The sequence below is a fragment of the Artibeus jamaicensis genome, unplaced genomic scaffold, assembly GCF_021234435.1.
Source record: "Artibeus jamaicensis isolate MK-2021 breed Jamaican fruit bat unplaced genomic scaffold, CSHL_Jam_final contig_886, whole genome shotgun sequence".
NCBI lineage: Eukaryota > Metazoa > Chordata > Mammalia > Chiroptera > Phyllostomidae > Artibeus > Artibeus jamaicensis.
This window is the reverse complement of record NW_026522002.1, coordinates 1,382,210-1,408,400: the sequence shown is the minus strand read 5'-3', so window position 1 is coordinate 1,408,400 and position 26,191 is coordinate 1,382,210. Positions and strand designations below refer to the sequence as shown.

The following is a 26,191-nucleotide window of genomic DNA, read 5'->3' as shown; positions in this document are numbered from 1 at the left end:
TCTACACACCAGGTTTTGTTCCTTCCTGTCCAAGCATGCAGGTGATTAAGAGACACTGAAAAGAGACCCTATCTCTAGAATGCACTCCTGTAAGGGTTTGCATGAAAAGACCTGAGCTCTAAAATATTCTTAGGATTAAACAGACCTAGTAAAATAAGCAAAAACAACATTGGGATAGACCTTACAACCCAGAAGTATACAGGCCATATGACTCTACTTACATAATGTTTAAAAACAAGCAAAACTCATCTCTGCAGTTAGAAGTCAAGAGAGTAGCTGGGGTAGCTGACTACAGAGTAGCTGACTACAGAGTCCTGGGGTTCTCACGATATTCTGCTTCTTAATCTGGGTGCTGGTTACACATGAACCCTCACTTTGTGAAAGTTCAAGCCTTACAATTAATTTACACACTTCTCTGTAAGTATGCTACATTTCAAAACATTTACTTAAATATCACCAGGCAAAAAAGAGGAGGGGAGCACCAGTGATGAGGACTATAAAGGAAGATTCCACAAACCAGAAGATGTCCCTGGTGATAGGGCAAAGCAGAAAATAAGAGCCAAAAAGACTGCCGAATATTTTAGATCAAGTTGGAAAGCAGACATTTAAAGACCTACAAGTTACCTAAAGTACTAATGAATTGAATTAGTGCTGATAACTATTTTGGTAAACTATTGCTACTTAAGGAAGTTTATAATTCATCTTAAAATTTCTTCAACATCGACAGAAGCACACAGTAAATGTATGTCACATTAAAAAATACGTAACTGAATCATCCCTAATAAGATAAACTAATAAGATATACTGGCAAGTCAGCTGGCCTGGGTTTAGTCTGTGACAAACAACTAAAAACAGTTGAGTCACCTGTGCACAAAGGTTCCATCCAGCTCCAAACTGTCCCCAACCAAATAAGCTAAATGGTACAGGTAAAAATCTTACAGAAATAACTATCCCCTTGTTCCAAAAGAAAGCAGCATTAGCGTTTCCTAAAAAGACAAACGTGTATCTCCACAATCTATAAAGCAGTCACTCCACCCAGTTCTCATTACTCTACAGTTCCCCAACACAACACTACTCTAAATTCTTTGTAACACTTTTCACTAGCTGGAATTATTGTTTTTGTTTACTCATTTATTTTCTTTCTCTCCACAGCATTTCAAGCTCTGTGAGAACAAGACCTTACTTGTCTTTATACCACTGTAGCCAGAACCCACATGGCTGTGTGCTCAATAAAAACTTGTCAAATAACCGCAACTACTCAGGTAATTTACTCTAAGGTCACCAAGTATACATAAGATCAAGTCAGTACCAATAAATCAGTAGGTTCAATGTAATAGCAAATACAAAATAAATTATCGCCCTGTTTCTGGGTAAGAGTAATTGGTCCAGCTTTTGTAACAGCTTTGAGGCTGAAGGGTTTGATCTTTTGCAAGCCAGGTAATTTTCTGTCTTTTATAAAGAAATTGTATGAAAGACAAACACTATAGCACAACCAATATGGCCCTGAACGTGTGGCTGGGTCTCAGTTAGTTAGAGCGTAATTCCCTACACCAAAAAAAAAAAGGTTATGGATTCAATCCCCAGTCAAAGCACATCCAGGAAACAACCAATTGATGTTCCTTTCTCACATCGATATTTCCCACATCATCTCTCTCTCTCAAAAAACAAACAAACGTATCCCTGGGTATTAAAATAAATCAAAATCACTATGACCAAAGGACCAAAAAAAAGCACAGTGGTAGATGACCCAGGACCTTGAAGAGGCCTGGCTCTGCTACAGGTTAGGTGCCTTCTCCCTCTGCTTTCCAGGATTTTGCCTAATCTAAAAAGTATTACAGGAAGATGTGCTTTTGAAGTTCCCAGAAAAGATCCAAACTTTGACATTATCACTAATTATGTGTGTCTTCCCATATAACTTCCAAAGTACTTCATGACTAAAGACACTTTCAAGTTGTCAGTACAGGTGTGTGAATTTAAGGGGAGAAAAAGTCCAGAGGTTCAACTGCAAAGAATCAGGGAACAAGGGAAATACTTTCCACACAAAACAACTATCAACTTCCAATTCAACATCCTAGGTACCAACTTTTCGATTAAGCTATACTTATTATACATCTAAAGTAAATTCTTCACTTTTACTTGTCTGGAAAATCTCTAAAAAGAGACCACTTTTCAGAAGAATAGTATTCAAATAATCAGGGATTAAATAAAACATGATTTCAACTCCACACCATGTTAAAATCTAAAGGTGAAAATTAATCAAGTTCTAAATCTATGGCAATTACCCAAAGCAAAATTTCTCCAATTTTTCAAGTGAGTGTGATTTAAGCAGTAGCTGAAGGTCAAGATGCAGCACTATTACCAAAGAACCATTAATCAGCAACATCTTGGTAATTTTTATCAAGACATCACTGCATTCAAAGAAATTACAAGGCCAAAAGTAAAATATATTTATCACCAAGTGTAAAAGTTATTCTGCCCAATACTCAGAACTTCAACTTAACAATGATTAGATAAAGTGATGAATTTGTGGGTTGTTTTTCTTGTAAAAGCTGGTATCCTCTTTCATGAAACTGGCAAAATGGGCTGGGAAATACTACTAGCTATTACCCAGGAAGAGATAGTTCTTTTCCCCCACCTAACACCACGCTGCATACACACTTCCTTCCTTCCTTTATTTATTTATTTATTTATTTTTAGCTTGAAAGGTATAGAGTAGAGCAACCTGGGGAGGAGGGGCATGTGTAGAGGCAACCTTCCCAACTGCAGGTGACTCCTCCACGTACTGCTGTTAAAAATACTTAAAAGTGTATCACACAGCAGGCAAGAGGAAATCACATGATGAGATGGAAATGTTCTAAAGTGATTTGTAGGGATGGTTGCACAACTCTTTAAAATTACTAAAAATCACTGAATTATACATTTACAATTGGTGAATTTTATGGTGTATAAATTATACCTTAATAAAGCTATAAAAATATAAACAGCAAGAGGTAGAGACCTAATACATAATTGACACAATACATCCAAAAATATAAGATCTCTACTTCCCCCTGAACCTCCAAGTAGCCTATTAAGTATTCCCTCCTTCCTTTAACATGTTCTTTAAGGGTTTCTGACCTTCCTTTCATTTTGCTTTGCTGCTCCAAAAAGAATACCTCCTGAATCACTTTCATGATTCCACCTATAGAATTAAAAATATTTCATACACACGGCAATAGTACTGAAGGGTTGGCAGGTTATTCTGTAGAAATCAATTGTCCTGTCCAGAAGAAATAAGGGGAAGGGGACTCCTAACTGATCCCCAAGCCAGACTGTGCCGACCTCCCACATCTCTTTATATGTCTCCTAGGGACTTTGTAACTTTGGAGTATGATCATTCTGGTACATTTACCAACCTTGAACACCCTCTTTCCCTCCCCAATGTCTTGAGCAGTGGCTTTCAACATCTTGGGAACTTAAAAATGTTCTCTGGATAGGCGGCAATATTTTCCTAAACAAATTAAGGAATATTAATTCTATCCTCAGAGGGTAAGTACAGTTGTGTCCTACTGGACTACCGCTAATTCAACACTGACTTCTTTGGTTGACTGGTAAATGATAGCAACAATTATGACAAGAATGATAAACTACCTCAAAAATGATCACAGGGTAGCCAACCAGCTACACTATTCTAAAACCAAACACCAGCTTAGAAAAACAAAATCCAATTCCTATGCCAGTCAACAGGTTAGAACAACCCTTTTAGTATTTAGATATTATTCTAAAAATCACAAATTTTTGCATATTATCCACCATCCAAAACCCAGAAACAAGCTTTTCTACTGCCATCAGTACCAAGTCTCGTTAAAACATTATACAAGGCAGAAAATGTCAAACCTTTGAGGTAGCAGAAATTATAAAAGGGCCCAAGAAAAGAATACAGCAGTAACTAGGAGCAGAGAAATTAACCAATAGACTGGATAAGACAAATGGAAACCTGTGAAAGTAACCTTCCTGCATGAAGTACAAATGTTATTTGCCTTTCAACTAGTGATGACTTCTAGAATAGCTCCAAAACACCAAAACACCAAAATATTGGCAATAACCAAAATAAAACAAATTTAGGTTGATACAAATTTAGTCTAGGTATCATAAGTTGATAAAGAGTTTAAGTCATCAGAACTCTGAAATCTGTGTTCAAAACCTACTCAACACCACACACCAAAAAATAATTAAAAGATTCTTAAAGACCCTGAGTATCCTGTTTCTGAATAGACTTTAAAATATTTTCATTAAACCATTTAATGTTTGCTTAAAAAACAATTTCACTATCATAAGACTCTGAAAAACTTTAAACATCATATTGTTTTTAAAGTCAAAATCTACCATGTGCTTACAAAAAGTTGAGTCAGATTTTTAATACATTTAGAAACTGAAATGCATTTCATTATGTGACATAATTGTTCCCAGCAATACATCATGTGTAACTTTTGAATTTGACCTAACTTTCCTTTCACCAGTAAAGTTTTCAAGTTCTTAGGAGTTTCATAGTCATTTACTTGAACATTAGCCACAGGAACACTCAAAGCAAAACCACAATAAAGAGTTATGGCCTCTGTGGGATTCTACATGTAAAAACAAAAAATTACTCATAAATAAAATATATCTGCTATTGCTTTTAATAACATACATTTCTAAACTTTCATGCCATTTGATGGAATTCCCTGTTTTGGACAGCAAAACAGAATCAATTAAGCCACAATGAGTGTTATTTGAACTAAGTAAATCTGGAATTTAAAAAAATTGACATGCATTTACTTTAAAGATTATTTATGGTGAAATATCTTCACTTTTCGAGTGTTTTTATTCAAGTCTCATTATTTACAGTGGTAGTGGAATTTACAGAATTGTTCCATCAGTAACTAAACCAATTCATCTGAGTTATATTCTTTAGGTTGCCCAATATCATATTTAATCCCAGGTATAAATAAAGCAATGATATCCTAATAGTCACATTCATTTAGTCAAAGAACAATACCCAGTTAAAACTAACAGCCATGTTAAAATGCCACCAATTCAAATAGAAGTAAGTACCTGATGATATGAGACTTTAAGCAATCAAAATTAAGTATTCAAGGATAAACCAAGGAATTTACTCATTCTGTCTCTTACACACACCAATATCTAAACATTATATGACATCAAGAATAGCTTAACTTCGAACTCTATCATCACTGAAACAAATTCAAGATATGTTAAGAGGATTCGAAGACTACAAAATGAGCTTTCATACACTACTCTAGTATATCTACTCATTTTGATACCAAATGCAGTTTACTTCCTTCACCAAAATGAAATGTTTTCATTATAATAAAGTTTTAAACACAAACTTCAATAGTCACACTATTCATTTCATTTTTGCAAAATCGCCTTCCATAAGATAATCAGAAAAAACAAACAGCTCAGCCTTCCAAAAAATGCACTTTTAAAAAATCAAAGCTCAACGTTTATTTTCAAGTGCAAGAAAGTAACAGACATTTGCAGCTCAAGACATGAAAAACACAACCAGTATTACTATACAACCATCACTAAATTTCTCAAAAGAGAAAAATAATTCAAGACAGGCAAATTAAAAACATTCTGCACGTGGTAAAAAGGTCTTCTGTCCTACTATTCACAGCAAAAAGTACTGCGCTTCCTCTTTATGAGCCAATACCAGTGAGCCAATGGACACGAGTATAAAATAAACTCAGCATCTGTCTGAAATAAGACGAAAATCTGAAAAAAAATTCCCTCCCACATTTATTCAACATGAGGCTTTGCATCCAACACAAAATACAACCCAAACCATACATCACCCACCCCAGAAATGCAGAAAAAGCCATAATCAACAAGTGGGAAAGAGGGCAAAATGAATAGCCCGCAACCCTCTCTCCCACTCTAAGAAAAAGAAAAGTCCTGTAACAAAAGGTAACACAGATCTTCAGTACCTGGTGGAGGTGCCTTTCCTCACATCACAGATGCTGCATTTAAAGGCTTCCGCGCTGTTTCTGAAGGTGCACACGCTACAATCCCAAAAGCCTTCATCTGCGGCAGGTTTCGCTTGTCTTTTTGGCCTTCGGAGGAGTGGGTAGTGAGCAGAGGGAGAAAGGGGAAGGGAAGAGACAGGAGCAGGAAAAAGGGGGGAGATAGCAAATCACAAGCGCTGGTGAGCCGTCTTAATTTCGCAGGGCTGGAAACTTCGCTCAGGTGACCACCCACCCACCCTTTTCTGTAACTAGAAGAGGGACTGGGGCCACGACCGGCCCTTCGAAACCTCTGGGCCGCGTGGCCTTCGGTGGCGGCTCCTGGGGAAGGACCGCGGCGGGCGCAGGAAGCGGGCGGACTTGTGGACTAGAGCGTGGGCCTTGTGGGGAGTTGGGGGGGCCGGGAAGGAGCCGCAGCCGGATCTGGAGGGGGCGCGCAGGGGCCGCCTAGGCCGGCCGGGGTGACTGGGCCGGTCCCTTCTCTTCCCTTTCCCTCCCAGGCTCGCGCCCGCCCTCCCTCCCCCCTCCCCACCTGGTTAAATCTCCCTTTGTCTGGGAGGAGTGGCGGCGGCAGAGGGCCGCGGAGGAGGGCCGCAGAGGAGGGCCGCCATGGCTGCGGCGCGCAGGGCCGCGGGCCGCGAGGCGAGGCGACACCGCCTCCCGCCGCTGCGGTGGCCGCCTACCCCCGCCCCCAGATCTCCATCTTAGCAGCGCCTCCCCCACCCCCGCCCCGGGTTGCTCCGAGGCCTAGTCGTCGTCGGCCCCCGCCGCCTTCAGTCCTCCCTCCCCTTCCGCCTCCTGGCTCGCAGCAGGTACCTGGTCGGGCTCTTCTTGTCGCCCATGGTCAGGGATGGGCTGGACCCCCGCCCCCACAAAGTCGAAACCGGCGCCGCTCCGAGGAGAAACGCCGTCTGGGGAAGTCGTCGCTGACCGACCCCCCCCTCCCTCCCCCGCGCGCACCCGCCCTCAGCCGCTGGGGCTCAAGCTCCAGCCGCCGCCGCCGCCGCCGCCGCCGTCGCCGCCGCCGCCAGTCCCCGGACAAGACTAGTCCCCAACAGCGCCGCCTCCGCCGAGTGACTGACGAGGGGCGGGGCCGGGTGCCTCGCGTCACGCTCCTTGCGGCCAATGAAAGGGCGGCAGCTTGAGTCGCCGGGGCATGGGCGGGGCGCGGGTGAGGGCGGGGCGTGGTGGACTTGGGCAGGGCTGTGTCTGTGCGTGCCCTGGAGTGTGTGCACGCCGGGGGCGTGCGTTTCTGCTAGCGTTCCCGCTGTCCCGCGCCGCGGAGCGTGGGAGTCTGGCCGGGCGCACGTGGCCAAGACCGAGAGCTCGCGGTGGGCTTTGAAACCTTTAGGGTGGCCTGCTGTGGCTGCCCTCCGGGCCTGGACCCTGAAGTCGCCTCAGGGAAGTAGGTCCCAGCAGTTTGCGTGCGCTTCTAGGGCTTGCAACAATCGCGCTGATTCCTACGCCTCAAGGTTTGCAGTGCCAGGCGAGCCAGCAGGGCCCACTTGGCCTGTGTTCGCATGCGCCCTTAAGCTCCTCTGCTATGCCCTGCTTTGTATCTGCTTCTCCTTAAGTCCTGCTTCAGGTCCAAAGCCCCCACCCTAGCCCCTGACGCAAGAGGGAACTGTGCAGAGGGACGTAGCACAAGTAAAGGTTTCCCAAGGCTGAACCCTGAGCTCCCGCGTGCCAACGCCCTCTGTAGCCCACCCTGAGCCGAAATAGGGCGTTTCTGTAGGGAAGTAGTTGTTGGATTCCTGGCAGTCACGTGCCAGCAGTAAAACCTTGGGCCTCAGCTCCTGCATCTGCAAAACAATTCTCCTAGGACTGGAAAATTCGGAGACACAATGCACGAAAAGCATGCGGGTTAGTGCACGACACTTTAGAAGGACCGATACAAAATACTAGGTTGAGAACTGCCAACCCAATGGCTTGGGTTGTACACCATTTCCCCGACTTTAGAAGACTCTTGACAAGGAACGTGCAGCTCCCTTTACTTTCTGCCCTGCTCCAAGAAAGCTTGCTAAATTGACATGAATGTGGCTCAGGTCCCTCTGCTCTTAGGCACTGGGGAGTCCTAGTAGAAGCAGGACCCCAGATGATAAGATAAAAGGCTTAGCTGAGGTGAAGCCCTGAGTGAGGGTAGGGGCAGAGTCAGAGAATGCTACCTGAGGTTAGGAGAAGGGAGAAAGATGTAGAGGGAAGATAAAACTAGTCCTCAGCATTCACTGTGATAAGCGTGTTTCATATGCAAATGTAAAGTGGGAAGCTTACTCAGACTGAGTGCCCAGGGAGCTGAAAGTCCTAGGATCAGTCCAAGGATCAGAAGCCAGAGAAAAAAAGAGGGAGGGAATGTGTCAACTCTAAGCTTGATCAGCACATGCTGTCCTTTCTAAGCAGATACACCCTAGAGGGCCAGAAGGGACAGCACTATTTAGTGAGGGTCAACAAGCCCCCCTGGACACTCTCTCTGCCACTTGTCTTCTCAGAAAGGGAGGGAGGAAAGGAGAAAGAAGAGGAAGCAGACAAGGGGCAGAGGGCCAAAGGGGCCAGAGAAAGCCAAGGGGCATGCATACAAGCCATGGCCCCAGTGCCCACAGTGTTGGCTTCTGGTAGCTGCATGGCATGCTTCCAGGATGCCTCCCCTGAAGTGAAGGTACTGAGATAAAAGGGGGGGTAAAAAATCCCAGCTCTAGGAGTGGCCTCTGGGGAGAGGAACTGAAGCTGGGAGCCACAGGTAGTGGGAAGAAGATTGACTTTATTATTATTTATGTAGAGTAAAATGCACAAATCATTTGAGGCTCTGTGAATTTTTTTATCCTCACTCGAGGTTATGTTTAATGATTTTAGAGAGAGAGGAACATTCATGGGAGAGAGAAACATCAGTCGCCTCCCAGATGCACCAGGAGTAGAGGGGAGATGGAAACTACATCCTAGGTATGTCCCTTGACCAGGGATCAAACCTTGACCTTTTTGGTGTATGGAACAAAGCTCCAACCAAGTGAGCTACCAGCCAAAGCCCATGAATTTTTTTCAATTTTTATTTATTGACTTAAGAGAGAAACATCAATTTGTTGTCCCACTTATTTATGCACTCATTGATTAGTTCTTGTATGTGCCATGACCAGGGATCAAACCTGCAGCCTTGACGTAACATGACAATGCTCTGACTAACTGAGCTACTCAGGGCTTCTATACAGGGTCTGGCAGAACTAATGCCTGCTTGAATGTGGTTGGTAAGGTAATAATATGGGTGTGATAATTTATAGCTTTAATTTGAACATTTCACCTAAAATATCATGTTGTGCTTGAGTGTGATATTGTTATGTTACAGAATTACATGCTTATAATTTTGTAATAAAATATTTTGTAATAAAAATGGGGCATTATGTGTGCTGGGCTCATATGTATCTACTACACCTTGGTACCCACAACCTAGATCAAAATGTAGAACATTTTCATCCTTTTATCCCTTCTCTGCATGTAACCACTATTTTAACTATTACCAAAGACTAGCATTGCTTGCTTGTATGTTGTATACACAGGTCATATAACATGTACTCATAAGGCTGGCACCTTTTTTTCAACGTAATAATTCTGATATTTATCCATATTGTGTCCACATCATTAGTTCATTTTTGTTTAAGTGTCTAGAATTCCATTTAAAATACAAGCTAATTTACTCATTTAGAGGAGGTTGACTTTTCTAGTGTGTCTTTAAATCTTTGGCCTGTTTTACCTTTGCAAAGAAAGACATAGTTTAAAAAACATTTTTAAGGAAAAAAAGAAGTTCCAGTATAGAGAACTAATTTCTAGGAACATATTGGACCCACATGTTACCATGTGGTTGTAACTGTAGAGGCTTTAATTTCATTTGCATGTTGGAGGTAAATCATCTACTGAAAGTCTCCTTTTAGTGACAGGAGCCAGACAAGACTACTTCTGAAGCAGTGTGCTGCAGAATAGCATGGCTCTAAGCAGAACAGCAGACTATGATTCTTAGAGTCATGGTTGCAACCTGAGCTGGGGGAGGAGGGCAAACCTTCCTCTACAATGTTGCCTTGAACCAGTGTGTTGTGCAGAGATGAGTGGGGGTTGACAGAGAGCCCGCCCCTGCTCCTCTGAATCCTATCTTGAACTTCTACTTCATGTTTCATTTGAAGGCAGGTTTCTACTGCTTTAAAAGTTATTTGAAACCCATGGTTTAAAAACAGATGCTGGTTAGAAGTGCTACCCAAGAAGTGTCTCATGTGAATGATTCCACTGATACATACCACAGATTAAAAGACCACATTCTGCCCTGGCCGGTGTTGCTCAGTGGATTCGGTGCTGGCCTGCAAACCAAAGGGTCACTGGTTTGATTCCCAATCAGGGCACATACCTGGGGTGTGGGCGAGGTCCCCAGTAGGGGGCACGGGAGAGGCAACCATACACTGATGCTTCTCTCCCTCTCTTTTCCCCTCCCTTCCCCTCTTTGTTAAAATAAATAAAAACTTTTTTTTTTAAAGACCACATTCTGTCCAAGTCCCTCTACTTTAGTCACAGTGGCTTCTTTGCTATTCTTCAAACTGTTGTTCTCCCACCTCAAGGCCTTTACACTTGGCTGTTGTGTCTGCCTGAAATGATCTTTCCCCCCAGATAACCACCTTTTTACCTGCCTCAGTTCCTTCAGGTCTTTGTTCAAAAGCCTCATTTTTAGTGTGGTTGCCCTGGTCAACCAGTATAAAAATTTCATGCATCAGCCCATAGCCTAATGCCTCATGTCCCCCTTTACTACTTCACTTTTTTCTCCTTACCAGTTATCACCATCTGACATACCATGTACTTTACTTATTGTTTAGCAAAATTGCCCCAGTAGATTATAAGCTACATACATGGCAAGGATTTTTTTCTCTTTTCATTCCTCCCCCAAAATGAAATATTTTTATTTCACAATAGCAGTTTAGGAACTTCCAGTCAATATGGCAGCATAGGTAAACATGGCTCATGTCCTCACACAACCACATCAAAATCACAACTAAAATGTAGAACAACCATCACCAGGAACCATCAGAAGTCAAGTTGAATGGAAATCCAACAACTGCAGAATTAAAGAAATCGCATCCATCCAGACTGGTAAAAGGGTCAGAGATGCGGAACAGGCTGGACCCACAACCATGTGTGGTGGATAAAAATTCGGGAGGGACATCTCGGAAATGCAGAGTGCCAGCTCCACATCAGGCACCCCAGCCCTGGATTCCAGTGCCAGGAAGATAAGTCCCCATAACTCCTGGCTGCAAGAACCAGCGGGGACTGAGTCAGAGGATGAAACTGCTGGAATCCCAAGCAGTCCTTTTTAAAAAACCTACCAATGGACTTACTGAGATTTATTCCCTCTGAGCTCCAGCACCAGGGTAGCAGCTTGAAAGGCACCAGTGGCATACAGGGATGAACTGAATGAAGTATCTGGCATCAAGGCAAGAGCTGGGGGACAGCTTTCTCCTAAACAGAAAGGTGAGCAGAAGTCATTGTCCTCTATTTAAACACTCCCCACCACAGAGCCAAGGAGCAGTCAGGTAGGTACCATAGCTGAGACTCCATCGACCTGGCTAACACTGTTTACCCTACCCTGAGATTCCATCTCAGCCTGCTTACCAGCAACATCCAAACTGTTAACAGTGACTTTTCCATATGAATGGCAGGTCTTGGTTCATGCTGCACAATCTCCTTAATCCTCTCAAATAAGCAACAGCTGGCCTCAGTGAGCCCCAGATCCCCATACTGCTTGCTAAGTGTGGTGACCAGGCACTACAGTAGCTACCCTACTCACAGCTTAACCTCACTTGGAAATCTCCGAGTCCAGCACAAGTAGTAGCTATCTCAGATTGCTTTATAGCTGAGATAGAGTGGCCCCAGGCAGAACACAGATGGGGTGCTGTCCTTGGCCTGCACTACTCAGGAAACCCTGGAGCCTGCAAAACCGGTGGACAGCTACAGACCACATCAGAGCACCACTACCCTGTCCCTGCATAACTGATCCTCCATGGAGGGTGGAGGTTGGTGCTCAGTGGCCACAGGCATTCCTTACAGTTGACTGGCCTGGGTAAATCCATCCCACTGACCTGTCAATAGCAATCAATGCTCAAGTACAAGAGAAAGGCATACTCAGCCCACATGAAGGGTGAACCTTGAGTACTCAGCTTGGGTTATAGGGGAGGCTATGCCACTGGACCCTGTAAGACACTTATATTAGGGCACACTACAAAGACAGGGAGTCAAAGCAGCTTAACTTGATACACAGAAACAAACTCAGGAGACTGCCAAAATGATGAGACAAAGAAACATGGTCCAAATGAAAGAACAGATCAAAACTCCAAAAAGAAAAAAAAAGAACTAAGCAAAATGTAGATAAACAATCTATCAGAGCAGAGTTGAGACACTGGTTATAAGGATGCTCAGGGAACTCGGTGAGGACCTCAACAGCATAAAAAAGATCCAGTTAGAAATGAAGGATACACTAATTGAAATAAAGAACAATTTACAGGGAAACAACAGTAGAGTGGATAAAGCTGAGAATCAAATCAATGATATGAAACATAAGGACACAAATAACAACTAATCAGAACAACAAGAAGAAAAACAGAATCCAAAAAACAAGGATGATGTAGCCTCTGGGACAACTTACTTTAAGCATTCTAATATTTGCATCATAAGGGTGCCAGAAGGAGAAAAGGGAGAGCAAGAAATTAGAAATGTATTTGAAAAAATAATGAAAGAAGATTTCCCTAATTTGGTGAAGGAAATAGACATGCAAGTCCAAGAAGCACAGAGGATCCCAAACGAGAAGGCTGTGAAGAAGCCCACTCCAAGACACATCATAATTAAAATGCCAAAAGTTAAAGATAGAGAATCTTAAAAGCAGCAAAAGAAAAGAATTTTTCTACAGGGAAATTCCTGTAAGACTATCAGCTGATTTCTCAAAAGAAATGTTGCAAGTTAGAAGGAATTGGCAAAAAATATTCAAAGTCATGAAAAGCAGGGAGCTACAGCTAACATTCCTCTATCCAGCAAAGATATCATTTAGAATTGATGGGCAGATAAGGAGCTTGAGAGACAAGAAAAAACTAAAGAAGTTCATCATCACCAAACCATTATTATATGAAATGTTAAAGGTGGTTATTTGAGAAAAAGAAAAAGATCAAAAGTATGAACAATAAAATGGCAAGAAATACATACCACATTTTTCAGACTATAAGATGCACCTTCCCCCCAAATTTGGGAGGAAAGGTGATGCATCTTATAGTCCAAATGTAGCTTACCTGGCTTGCTCTGTGTGGGGGAGGGTGGAGTGCAGTGGTGGAGCAGGGTCACAGGTTATTTATTTTACCACAGTTTTTGCTTCAAAAAATTGTTTTCTATTTTCCTCCTATAAAACCTAGGTATATCTTATGGTTCAGTGTGTCTTATAGTTCTAAAAATACGGTATCCAGCAACAATTGAATCTAAAAAACAAATTAAGCAAACAAGAAGAACAGAGATAGAATCGTGGATTCAGAGAGCGTTTTGATGGCTGCCAGATAGGAGGGGGGTGTGGAGAAATGTGTGAAGAGGTGAGGGGATTAAGAAGTATGAATACATGGTTACAGAATAGCCGTGTGGCTGTAAAGTACATTATAGGAAATGGAATAGCCAAAGAACTTATACTTATGACCTGTGTACATAAATAATGGTGTGAAGATTGCCTTAGGGAGTTGGGGGAAGCTGGGTGAAAGGGAGATAAAGGGGAAAAATTGGGACAATTGCAATAGTGTAATCAATAAAATGTAATTTAAAAATACAATAGCACTTTATTGAGTAGCACTAGGTGCAATGCGCCATTTTAGGTACTAGAAGATCAGATAAACAAGTCAGACTTGATTCCGATTCTTTTGAAGTCGACATTCTAGTTGAGAAACCAAACTTTATACAATTAATTAATTATGATTGTAACAATTGCTAAAAGGGTTGTAAGGGATGGCAGGATCCTTGGAAAAGTTAAGATCACATAGGAGAAGGGAATGGAGATTGCTCCCAGATGTGGTGTTTTGGGAAGAGCTGAAGGCAAGTAGCTGTAACCAGAGCCCTGAAGGAGAGGAGATATAAAGCTGAAGAGGTACATTCAGACTATATCCTGTATGGGAGGGTAGGCTTAGCTGGGTCTTCAGTCTTGATCCTGAATGCATGGAAGCCATTGTGTCAGTAAGAAACATCTAAACCTGTAGAGAATTTTTATGACTTTATTTGAGCCCAAAATGACAGCAGTTGCTTGAAGCAAGATCTCAAATACTCTGGAGGATAACAGTTTACAGTTTCTTTTATGCATTTGGAATTAAGGTGAGAACATAAGAAAGATTACATGGAAGTGAGAGAAAGCAAGATGTGGATTGGATTACAAGATAGTTAAAATTATATATTCTTGAGGGGTATTTTGACATTTCAAAGGTGTGTTAAACTAGATGCTCCAGAACAATAAATGGATAGGGCTGCTTTAAAAACCTTTCATTTAAGAAATTATAGGCCTAGGGTATGACTGCCCAGTTAGAAATTTATGATTTATTACAACACCACTTTTTCCTTCATACCATTGATGAGTTTCCTAAGAATATTTGTCTACTTTGGACTGTCTGTGGTCTTCCTTAATGAATGAGATGCTGGGGAATGCAGCCCTTTTGCAGTGAGGAGGTCATGAGAGGACCTTTACATTGGCCAGAGAAATGGACCAGGAAGTGCAGCTTGCATGGGCTTCCCTCTTTTATTTTACTCAAGAAAGCAAAACCTACTGGTGACTTCCAAAATAAGGGTGTGGATCATTATCAGCTCAACTTCCTCCTGACTCTAAATTTGCAAGTACTACTCCAGGCAGAAAACAGAAATGCTCACTAAGACCTGGATTTGAACTTTAGGAAAACCCAATAAAGTTAACAAGTAAAAAGCTTTCTCCAAATAGCTCAGGGCTTAACCACCCCACCCGTGTTACATCTTCTTTTGGTCTGAGTGCCAAAATGTACTTTGGGGTGGGGTTCGTACCAATCTGCACAAATTGAGAAAACTAATGGATAATTGTATAAATACTTTCCTACATACAAGTAAATTACCCACAGTTGATTCTTGGGAAATACTTGTATTTGGAGATTATATCCTTCCATATTATTTTCTTTTCTTCAAGGGTTGGGTAATTTATTTTTTTTAATTATATATGTATATGTATTTTTTTTCAAATACAAGTTAAAGTTTATTTAGAAAGCCACAGAGGTAGAAGTGAGCCATAGAAGAAAGGAGCCAGCTGAGCTGTGTGAACTCAGGAAACAAGTTACAGAGGTGAAAGTGTGGTTCTTGGAGCTTAGGAGAAAGGAAGGCAAAGAATCATCCTGGAGCAAGGAAATTGGGAAAGGTGCAGGTGCTCCAGAGAGAATGTGTCTGGGGAAAGAAAGGGCTGGGGAAAGGCACAGGCATGAGAAAGAGAGAGAGAGAGAGAGAGAGAGAGCCCTCAAGATGGTTGGGCAATTTAAATGCCATGTTTTTAATGGAGTGATGGTAATAGTAGATGGTAGTTGCCTTTTTTAAGTTGTACTCAATTGGACATTATCAACACATTGATAATTCTGTGTTGACTTCCTCACATTCTCTCACCTTACCAATTTTATTCTTCAAGTTTTAAGTAACCAAGATCTAAATGATTTTAATTAAATATTAGAACCAGTGTTATTGAGGGGAAGAGGAAGGTAAAAATATTATCATTTGGTGGCTAAAAAAGCCACCCAAGAAGGACAGTAACTAGGAATCTTTAAGATTTTGATTCTAATTGCTAAGATTTAATGCCCTGCTTTGTACTGAATGTTAGTTCAGTGATTTAAGAGAGAACATTGTTTCTTGAAGCAACTGTCTACCTGGAGTATCTAAGGAACTGGGGAGAACCTAGGTCATTTTCACTTAAACAATCAGGCTTGTCCCTACACAACTTATTCCCTACCACAGGCTGTTTCCAATGGCTTTTCCAAATAAATGGCCCGTCTTGGCTCATGCTTCAGATGTTCCTAAAATCTCTAAAACAAGCAGCATCTGACCTCAGAGTGCCCAGATCTCTCACTAAGTGGCCCTAGGTCCAGCACTAGCAGCAGCTGGCCTCGGTTTATAGTTTGGCCTCACCTGGGCACATATAAGCCCAGCACAAGTAGCAGCCACCTGCATACCACTTTGTAGCTCATGCTGGGTGGTCCTGGGCAGAACACAGGTAGCAGCTAACCTTGATCTGTACCTCCTGGGAGGCCCCAGAGCCAGCATACCCTGTGGACAGCGTCACACCATGTGGAAGCTTCACCACCCAACCACCTCCACAAGAGATATACTCAAGGGGTGGACTAAGCAGGTGCCAAAGCCTCACTGAAATAAGCCCTGCTCCATGGGCTGGGCTTCTGCATAGCTAATCCTCCAGGGTGGTGAGAGGTCAATGCTCCATGGTTGAAGCCAGTCCTTGCAGGTGATCATCCTGGGGGTAAATCCTCTCATTTACATGCCAATAGTAATCAAGGCTGAACTGTAAGAGGAGGTTGTACACAGCCCACATGGTGGGACACAACTAAAGTGCCCAGCTCTGGTGATTGGGGAGGCTGTGCTATGGACCCTACAGAATACCTACTATATTAGGCCACTCTACCAAGCCAGGGAGACACAGAAGCTCTACCTAATACACACAAACAAAGATAGGGAGGCTGTGAAAATGAGGAGACAAAGAAACATGGCTCAAATAAAAGAACAGAACAAACCTCCAGAAAAAGCAATCTCCTAGATGCAGAGTTCAGAACACTGTTTATAAGGATGTTCAAGGAGCATAGTGAGAAACTCAACAGCATAACAAAGGACTAGTTAGAAATGAAGGATACACTAACTAAAATGAAGAATAACTTACAGGGCATCAATAATAGAGTGGATAAAGCCGAGAATCAAACAGTGATTTGGAATATAAGAAAGCAAAAAAGACCCCACCAGAATAGCAAAAAGAAAAAAATAATCCAAAGAAATGAGGATACTGTAAGGAGCCTTTGGGACAACTTTAAGCATACCAACATTCACATAATGGGGCTGCCAGAAGAAGAAGAAGAGAAAGAGCAAGAAATTGAAAACCTATTTAAAAAAATAATGACAGAAAATTTTCCTAACCTGATGAAGGAAATACACACATAAGTCCAGAAGCACGGAGAGCCCCAACATAATGAACCCAAAGAGGCCTATACAAAACACATCATAATAAAAATCCAAAAGGTTAAAGGAAAAAAAGGAATTTTAAAAGCAGCAAGAAAAATGTAGTCAGTTACCAACAAGGGAACTTCCATAAGACTGTCAGCTTATGGGGTCAACAGAAACTTTGCAGGCCACAAGGGAGTGGCAAGAAATATTCAATACGATGAAAAGCAAGGACCTACGATCAACATTACTCTACCTAGCAAGCTATCATTTAGACTCAAAGGACATATAAAGAGCTTCCCAGATGAGAAAAAGTTAAAAGAGTTCATTACCACCAAACCTTTATGAAACCTTTATGAACCTTTAACATTTCTTCCTGAACAAGAAGAAGAAGACAGTGGAGGATGAGGAGGAGGAGAAAACATGAACAATAAAATGGCAATAATTATATATCTATCAATAAACCTAAAAATCAAAATAGACAAACTAAGGAATAGACTCATAGATACAGAGAACATTTTGAGGGGTGCCAGGTAGGAGGGGGGTTGGGGAATGGGTAAAAAAAGGTGAAAGGATTAAGAAGTACAAGTTGGTTGTTACAGAATAGTCATGGGATGTGAAGTACAGCATAGGGAATATAGTCAATAATGCCATAGTTATATATGATGTCAGATGGGTGGGAGATTTATCAGGATGATCACTTGGTAAGTTATGTAATTTCTAATCACTGGGGTGTATTTTTGAAACTAATATAATAATGCATGTTAACTATAACTGTAAAATAAAAAGGATTTAAAAATAAAAAAAGAAGAACCTGGCTTGTGCTAGTATCAGTGTTACTAGCACAGGTTTGTATTAGTGCCACTGGAGACTTCTGCAGAGTGATAGTAAAGATAGAAGTCATTTATAAAGAAGCAGCCCTGGAGCCAAAGAGAGGTGAGCTTCCTTGACCATCTGGGTTTGAATGTTAACCAGGTTTTGCAACCAGCTGCAACGCCACTTGTGCACATGCTTATCAGAGATGTGAAGTTTTATTGATCTGCTTCTTGCACAGTGGGTAATATCACCCATCAAAATTTTCCTGGGTTATAACTCACACCATTAAAAAATTAATTCAAAATAGAGATCACAGACCTGAATGTAAAGCCTAAAACTATGACACTTCTAGAAAAAAAAGTATAGAAGAAAGCCTCTGTAGCCTTGGGTAAACAAAGACTTAAACAATCAAAACCATAATCTAAAAAAGAAAAAGTTGGTAGCTTGGACTTTATCAAAATGAGAAACTTCTGCTCTTTGGAGGACACTGTTAAGAAAATGAAATAGAGAAGTGAAAACTAAGAGAAAATATTTGCAAAATATTTATGCAAATCTGATAAAGGAATCATATCTAGAATATAAGAAGATAAGCAATCTAAGGAAAACATGACCAAAAGATTTAAGTAGACTGTTCACAAAATAGAGATATATTAATAGTTAATAAGCAAATGAAAATGTGCTCAACATCATTATTCATTAGGGAAATACAGATTAAGACCACAGTGAGATATCGCCGCACTTTTGAATGGCTTAAATTAAAAAATCCTGCCCTGGCTGGTTTGACTCATTGCACTGAGTGCCAACTTGTGAACTGAAAGGTTGCTGGTTTGATTCCCAGTCAGGGCACATGCCTAGACTGTGAGCCAGGTGCCCAGTTAGGGGTGTGCAAAAGGCAACTGATTCATGTGTTTCTTGCACATTGATGTTTCTCTCCCTCTCTTTCTCCCTCCTTTCACCTTTCTCTAAAAGTAAATAAATAAAATCTTTTAAAAAAAATTCTGACAACCCCAGGTACTGGGAAGGATATGGAGTCACCCTCTCACAATGCTGGTGGGAATGCAATATTGTACAGTTCCTCTGGGAAGATGGTTTGGCCATTTCTTGTAAAGTTAAACATGTACTTATCACATGAACCAGCAATCCGACTTCTAGAAATTTACGAAGAGAAATAAAGACATATGTTTACAGAAAAGCCTGTATTCAGATATTTATGATTTTATTTATAACCACCAAAGGCTGGAAACAACACAAATGGCCTTCTGCTGGTGAATGATAGACAACAACTGGGCCGTCTACCCCATGGAAGAAAAAGGAGGAAACTATTGACATGTGCAACACACATTAGTCTCAAATTCATTATCCTAAGTGAGAGAAGTCACTCTTAAAAGGTCACAGAGTTCGTGATTCTATTATGTGACATTCTAGAAAAGGCACAACTATAGGGATGGAGAACAGATCAGTGGTTTCTAGGGGTGAGGGATGGTGGAGAGAGGCTTTGACTACAAAGGAAGGAGCAGCAGAAGGGACTTTTGGGAGATGATGGAAGAATTTACATGTTGATTTTAGAGGTGATTACAAGACAAAATGTATTTGTCAAAACTTGGACCTATATGCCACAAAGAGGAAATTTTACTGTATATAAATCACACTTTAATAAATATGGCTTTTAATCATTCTGGATGAAGAGGTCCCCAAGACTCTACATTCTATACTGCCTGTTCTCTTAATAGTAATAACCACAAGAGCTAGCATTTTTTTAGTTTCCAGCACTGTGGATAATTCTGTGCTTTTCTAAGTGTTCTTTTCAGTACTTAGGTCAAGAATCTTGGAGTCCATGGCTCTTCACTTTCCCTTATACCCTACAACTAGTTCATCAGTAAATCTTTTGTTTTTGACCTTCACTATACATGAGTGCACTGAATCTGACCTCTTCTTTTCATCTCTGTTGCTGTCACTCCATTCCAGGTAAGGATCATCTTTCAGTCTCCTAACTGGCCTCCCCACTTCTCCTGCTCCTTGAACCTGATAGAATATTTTAGATTATGTTATGGTTATGACTCCCAAATCTTCATGATTTTCCTTGAAGAGGCTGAATTCTCACTGAAGTGATATGTTCACTTCAGGCCAAGTACAGCTCTGTCCCATATCTCCTCCCCATGATACTCAGGCTGAAGGAGCAGCCTCCACCTGAATATTAACTGGGACACAAGAAGCAGGAGCTTGGGATTGCTTTACATTGACAATTAACTGCTTGGCTTGGAAGTGGCACTTGTGACTTCTGCTCATAGATCATTGGTCAAAGTTACATGTCCCCACTCGGCAACAGAAAGTGTAGCCCACCATATGCCCTGGAGTTGGAGAGCTGGAAATATTTGGCCATCAGTTTTCTTATTACTATGATTCTTTAAAAATCTCTTCTTCATACAGTCACGGGGTCCTTTTAAGATGTATGTGACAAAAATCAGCCCCCTGGATGAAATCCTTGAATGACTTCTCATAACACTTAGATTAAAATTCAGAATCTTGACCCTCAGTTTCCAGATCCACTAGTCAACTCCAGGCACACTGACCTTGGGTGATGTTCTGCCAAGCCTGGCCATTCCTAGGGTTTTTCCACCTGTTCTCCCCCAGAAATTCTCATGACCACATCTCTCTCCTCATCCAAGCATCTGTTAACCTACCCCCTCTTCAGGGAAGAACTTCCTGACTAAGACATTTTGTGTTGAATTACCTCTAGTCAGTGCCATTCCTTATCCTACTTTATTTTTCTTTATATTCGTATCATGACCTGGCATTTTGTGATGTATTAGTATTATTATTACTATTTTTGCCTGACTTTTCCACTAGAATTTAATTTCTGTAAGGGCAGTGATTTTGTTTTGTGCCATTCTATATCTCTAGTAAATAGAGCAGTATAGTAAATGTTCCTACTCATAGCAGGAACACAAAAATTATTTCTAGAATGAATGAAGCATTTTTACATATGTTACCCCAAATGACTCAGTGAGTAAAACTCGTTACCCTACTCTCTTTGATAGATGAGGAAACTGAATCAGTGCAGTCATTTGCCCAGAATCAGGGTCAAAATCTGAATACGTTCTCAGCATCTGACTTCCCAACTTCATCCCTAATATCTCTCTTCACTATGCTGCTTCTAAAGCACACTGTTATTGAAAAGGAATCAGCCAGTTTTGGAGCGTGCCTGAGAAAGGCGAGCAGACAGGGAAGTTCAAGGGGTCCTTTCTGACACAGTATCCCAGGGTCCTCTTAAAGATAGGGAGGTTTACTGGCTCTCACACACCTAGTTTATAAGTCCATAGTACTGTGAGTTCTTGCCAAAGTAGATACACCACATATAGCAGAACACAGGGAATGAATGATACACTTGGCCATTTTTCCAGTTTGGGCCTTAGGAATATACAAGAGTTGGGGAGGGTTCCTATAATGGCATGATTTCTTTCATTGACTCAATAATACCTATTGATGCCTTAAGCCCAGAAATTCCTTACCTAGTAGCTGGTTTTTGATACTTGAATTTCCACCCTTAGAATCAGAGTCATAGACTTGCGGAGGATGGAAAGGAGAGGCAAGACAATTCATCTAGTTTTATCCTTTGAGTTCAGAGGCAAAAACCCAGGGGTATGATTATGGAATGCGTTCACACACTTGTTGCTCATGATCTTCACAGCCGCAGTTGCTTTAAGTGACCATATCCTTCTCAGGAAGAGAACAGTTTCTGAGGCTCCAGCAGGGCAGGTGACTGGCCCAAGGTCATAGAACTCTGAGCAGGCTTGAAGCTTGGGCTTAAAAACTGAGCTCAAAACCTGCTTTTCTGATTCCAGATTCTTTTTCTACTATTACCACAAACAGAATCCCTGGAACCCAAACATCCTGGGATTCATTAATTAGGAGTTAGATTAAGAAAGAGGCTCACCTATAGGAATATCTAATGTTGTCATGGACTGAATTCCCCTTAAATTGATTAAAGCCTAACCCCCAGTTACTCAGAATGTGACTATATTTGGAAGTAGAGCCTGTAAAGTGGTGACTAAGCTAAAATTAGGCCACTAAGATGGGCCCTAATCCAGTCTGACTGTGGCTTTACAAGAAGAGGAAGAGAAACCAGGGCTATATATGCACATAGGAAAGGCCATGTGAGGACACAGCAAGGAGGTGGCCATCTGCATACCAAGGAGAGAAGCCTTGGGAGAAACTGACCCTGCTAACACTTTGATCTTAGACTTCCAGCCTTTACAACCATGAGACAATAGATTTCTGTTGTTTAAGCCATCCAGTCTGTGGTATTCTGTTAGGGCAGCCCAAGCAAATTAATACACATATCCCCAATCTGTGTATAGCTACGGACACATTACCTGTGGAGTACTAACCAATATATATGGAATGTTTACTTGGGCAAACTGCTAAACACTTTAGGTGTTTTAATTCAATGAATGCTAAACAATAACCAACCCTGTGAGGTAGGTTCTATAATGAGCTCTCTTTGATAAATAAGGAAAGTAGGACCAAAAATGTTACTTGCCCTGAGCTACATATTATGAAAGTGACAGGTCTGGAATTTAAACCCAGGAGACCTGGGCTCCTGAGCCCATTCTCTAAAAAAAATGTAATAAAGTTAGTTTTTCCTATTTTTTACATAAGGAAACTGAGATTCAGATAGTTGTCCAACATCCCACAGTCAGGGTGGGGCAGAACCATAATTTCAAGTTCTTTGTACTTAATAACATACTGAATCCCTCGAACTCAAGAATCCTAAAAAATTATTAATTGGAGGCAAGGAGGGGGTCCACCTGGAGAGCTAAGAGCAAAAATCTGTGTCTATACAAAATGAGTTTTCAGGGGCATCTGATATAGAAGGTTGGGCCACTTGAAGAGTGAGGGGAGGTGGTGAAATTGAGCCAGAACCTGGGAAGGGTAGGAAAAGGGGAATGGACGAATGACAGAACTCTGAGGGGCACTGTGTCCCTCCTCTCATGCTGGGGACCTTTCCTCCTGTTGCCTCAGGTCATACAACTAGGAAGGCAGGATTTTTATTTTACTTATTTATTTTTAGAGAGAGAGGAAGGGAAGGAGAAAGGGAGAGAAACATTAATGTGTGGTTACCTCTCGAGTGCTCCCTACTGGGTACTTGGCCTGCAACCCAGATTTGTGCCCTGACTGGGAATCGAACCAGTAACCCTTTGGTTTGCAGGCCAGTACTCAATCCACTGAGCCACACGAGGCAGGGCAGGAAGGCAGTTTTGGCAGTATTCACTGAGGTGTCCTTGAATTCAGGTCAAAGTTCATTATTTTCTTACTTTTATTTTTAATTTTGAGAGCTATTTGTGGGCCACTGACTATGTGCCAGATACCAGGTGCTGACAATACTAACATAAAGACCACAGTAGGCCTTGGCCTTTAGAATGCAGTCTGGTAGAAATGGGCACATTAGCAGATAATGATAGCAGGGTGGAGAGGGCCTTGAGGGTCAGGGGATGGCAATCATTTCTCTATGTTCTTTTGTGTCCTGGTATTGTTCTCTTTCCCAAGCAGTTTACTGGGCCTGTGTTCTCTGTCTTAAGGAAGAAACATTTTAGAATGGAATCAAAAAGTCCTCTCAGTCTTTGCCTCGCCCTAACCTCTCCTTAGGGAAAGTGGAGGACAGACGAATGTTTGGAAGAAGGAAGTAGAAGGGAGGGCTTTTTCTGAACAAGAAAAGTCTTCCCAGCTGCTGGCGGAGGCAGTGAGAAAGCAAGGAGGTACTGAGAAAGAGGGGCTGAGGAACAGAGAGCAGAGTGGTCTGTCAGCAAATAGAGCCCGAGGAGGGTGGCAAGACCTCAAAGCAAGAGTAATGAGATGCCCTGGCTGGTGTAGCTCAGTGAATTGAGCATGGGCCTGCAAACCAGAGGGTCACTGGTTCTATGCCAGTCAGGGCACATGTCTGGGTTGTGGGCCAGGACCCCAGTAGAGTGGCGCAAAATGCAACCACACATTGATGTTTTACTCCCTCTCTTTCTCCTTCCCTTCCCTTCTCTCTAAAAATAAATAAAATCTAAAAAAAAAGACACGGTTGCCTTGCAGAGATTCCAGGGCCCCAGCATGGAATAGGCATTGTCAAGATGATCCCTGGACTTGAAGGAGCCGTGAAAAGGAAACCAATTCTATGTCAACCTGTGATGAAGAGGTGCTCTGACACCAGACAGACACTGCCCTCAGCAAGCTGACACTAGAGACTAGAACTTAGATACACCACTGGAGAAATGGGACGCACCAAACTGACTGTGCAATGAGAAGGGAATTCAAAATAAAAATCAAGGGGAGGGAGACAAAAATAAGGAAAGATATTTCTGGCATACCTGAAATCTACGCCTGCTATGTTGTACCAGAGGCAAACCAAGGTGCATTGGAAAGCACTGGTCAGCCAGGATTGTTTAGGGAGACTAGTCAGTGAGGGCATCCCTGGCACAGGGCACCACACCTGCAGTAACATTAAGGAGCAGTGGCTGTTAGACCACAAGGATATCAGTGTGCTGAAACTTAGCGTATTTGTGGAGGGGAGAGGCTGGAGAGGTAAACTCTGTCTTAGAGCAGCTTACAAACCATTTGGATCTATCGAATTTTGTCTTGAAGATAAAGGTAGCTTATGGACACAGTTTAATCAAGGTAGTTGCAGGATTAGTATTGACTTTTTAAAATATCTTTGGGAGCAATGTAGATGGTAGTGGCTGGGGTCAGAATGAGAATAGGGGCAGAAAACCAGTAAAAGTGACAAAGAACTGCAAAGAACAAGGAGAGTGTTCATGGAAAAAAAAAGGACAAGAGATTTTGAATAGTAGAATCTCTTGGACTTAATTCATGATTGGACCTTGAGCCGTGGGGAGGCAAAGGAACAAGTCAAGAATGATGCCCAGGTTTCTGAGTCAATCACAGTAACATTAACAGATACAGAGTCATAAGAAGGGAGGCTGTTTAAAAGAGGAATTGTTGAGTTGAGGTGTGGATACGATGAATTTGATGTGTCATTTAGGAGGCTTTTGACTGAAAGGAAGATCAACTACAAAATAAAAACCCATAAGAAAATGAAAAATGTATTATTTAACATAATATGAAGGCCCTGTTCCAGATAAGATACAACCAGCTTGTCATTAGGGATCCAAGTTCTTTCACTGATTGCATTCAACTTAACCCTCAGTGGTGCAAATGGTTGTCACCACTCCAATATCACAACATCTAGAGGACTAAATAAAACTATCTTTAATGTATCTTTTTAAGAAGGAGAAAAAGCTCTTCTAGATATTCCTAGCAGTCTCCCCCATCATGTCTGACTGGCAGAATTGGGCCACATGCCCACTCCTTAAGCATTCATGGTTTTGGTCAATCATCAGGACTGATAGTGGGGGAGTTGACAAGGTTATGGTGGTATGCACAAATAGAGATAACTTGGAAACAGATGGATTTGAGGATCAGATGATAGATTTTGGCTGAAGATATCAAAGAGGTACATGAGAGGAGGGATGAAAACCTACAGGGACAAGGGCAGAAAGAAGAAAAAGGGGCCACACAGAACTCCAGAGATTACTCTTATTTAAGGAGCTACCGGAAGAAGAGAAATTACAATGAAATACCTGAGAACATGACTTTAAATTCAAATGCATGTGGATGGGAATTCCAGTTCTGCCACTTGCTAGCAGTATGACCTGGGTGAGGATCCCTTCATCATTCAGAGCCTCACTTTCCTTGTTTGTAAAGTGGAACCACTAAGTCTTACTTCCTAGGGCTGCTAGAAAGAGTTGATAAGAAAATGCTCACAAAGCCTCCCTGGACTTCAGTCCACAGCAGCTTTTCATAGCTGTTGTCGAGAAAGAGAGCTGCCTAGAGAGGGTCTGAGAAGGAGTGTGGGGGAAAGCTGAGAGTAGCCCTGAGCATCTGGTGTTATTGGAAGCACAGGTGAAAGGATTTCTAACAGGAAAGAGTGGGTAAGTATATCTTCTGCTAAAGACAGGTTAGGTCAGAAGTAGACTGAAAAGTGTCCTTTGGATTTAGCAATTAGAAGGTCACTGGTACCCTTGACAAGAACACTTTGAATGACATTGCGGCTGGAAGTCAGGAAGCTGGGGGTCAACAATCAAGATGGACATTCAAGTTGTCAACATCAATGTCCTCTTCATTATGCCAGG

At 41.8% G+C, this 26,191-nt stretch overlaps 1 protein-coding gene across 2 annotated transcripts in view; it reads right to left on the bottom strand.

Moving 5' to 3' along the window:
• The window catches only part of RYBP (RING1 and YY1 binding protein), an 88,083-nt gene extending 81,138 nt beyond the window's left edge, over positions 1 to 6,945 (bottom strand). For both annotated transcript variants that reach the window (XM_053654793.1, XM_037150246.2), the window contains exons 1-2: positions 6,822 to 6,945; positions 5,970 to 6,095 (exon numbers count right to left, since the gene is read on the bottom strand). In XM_053654793.1, the coding sequence (XP_053510768.1) occupies positions 5,970 to 6,095; positions 6,822 to 6,847 (152 nt within the window). In that variant the 5' untranslated portion in view covers positions 6,848 to 6,945. The remainder of the gene's footprint in view (positions 1 to 5,969; positions 6,096 to 6,821) is intronic.
• Between the last annotated feature and the right edge of the window lie 19,246 nt (positions 6,946 to 26,191).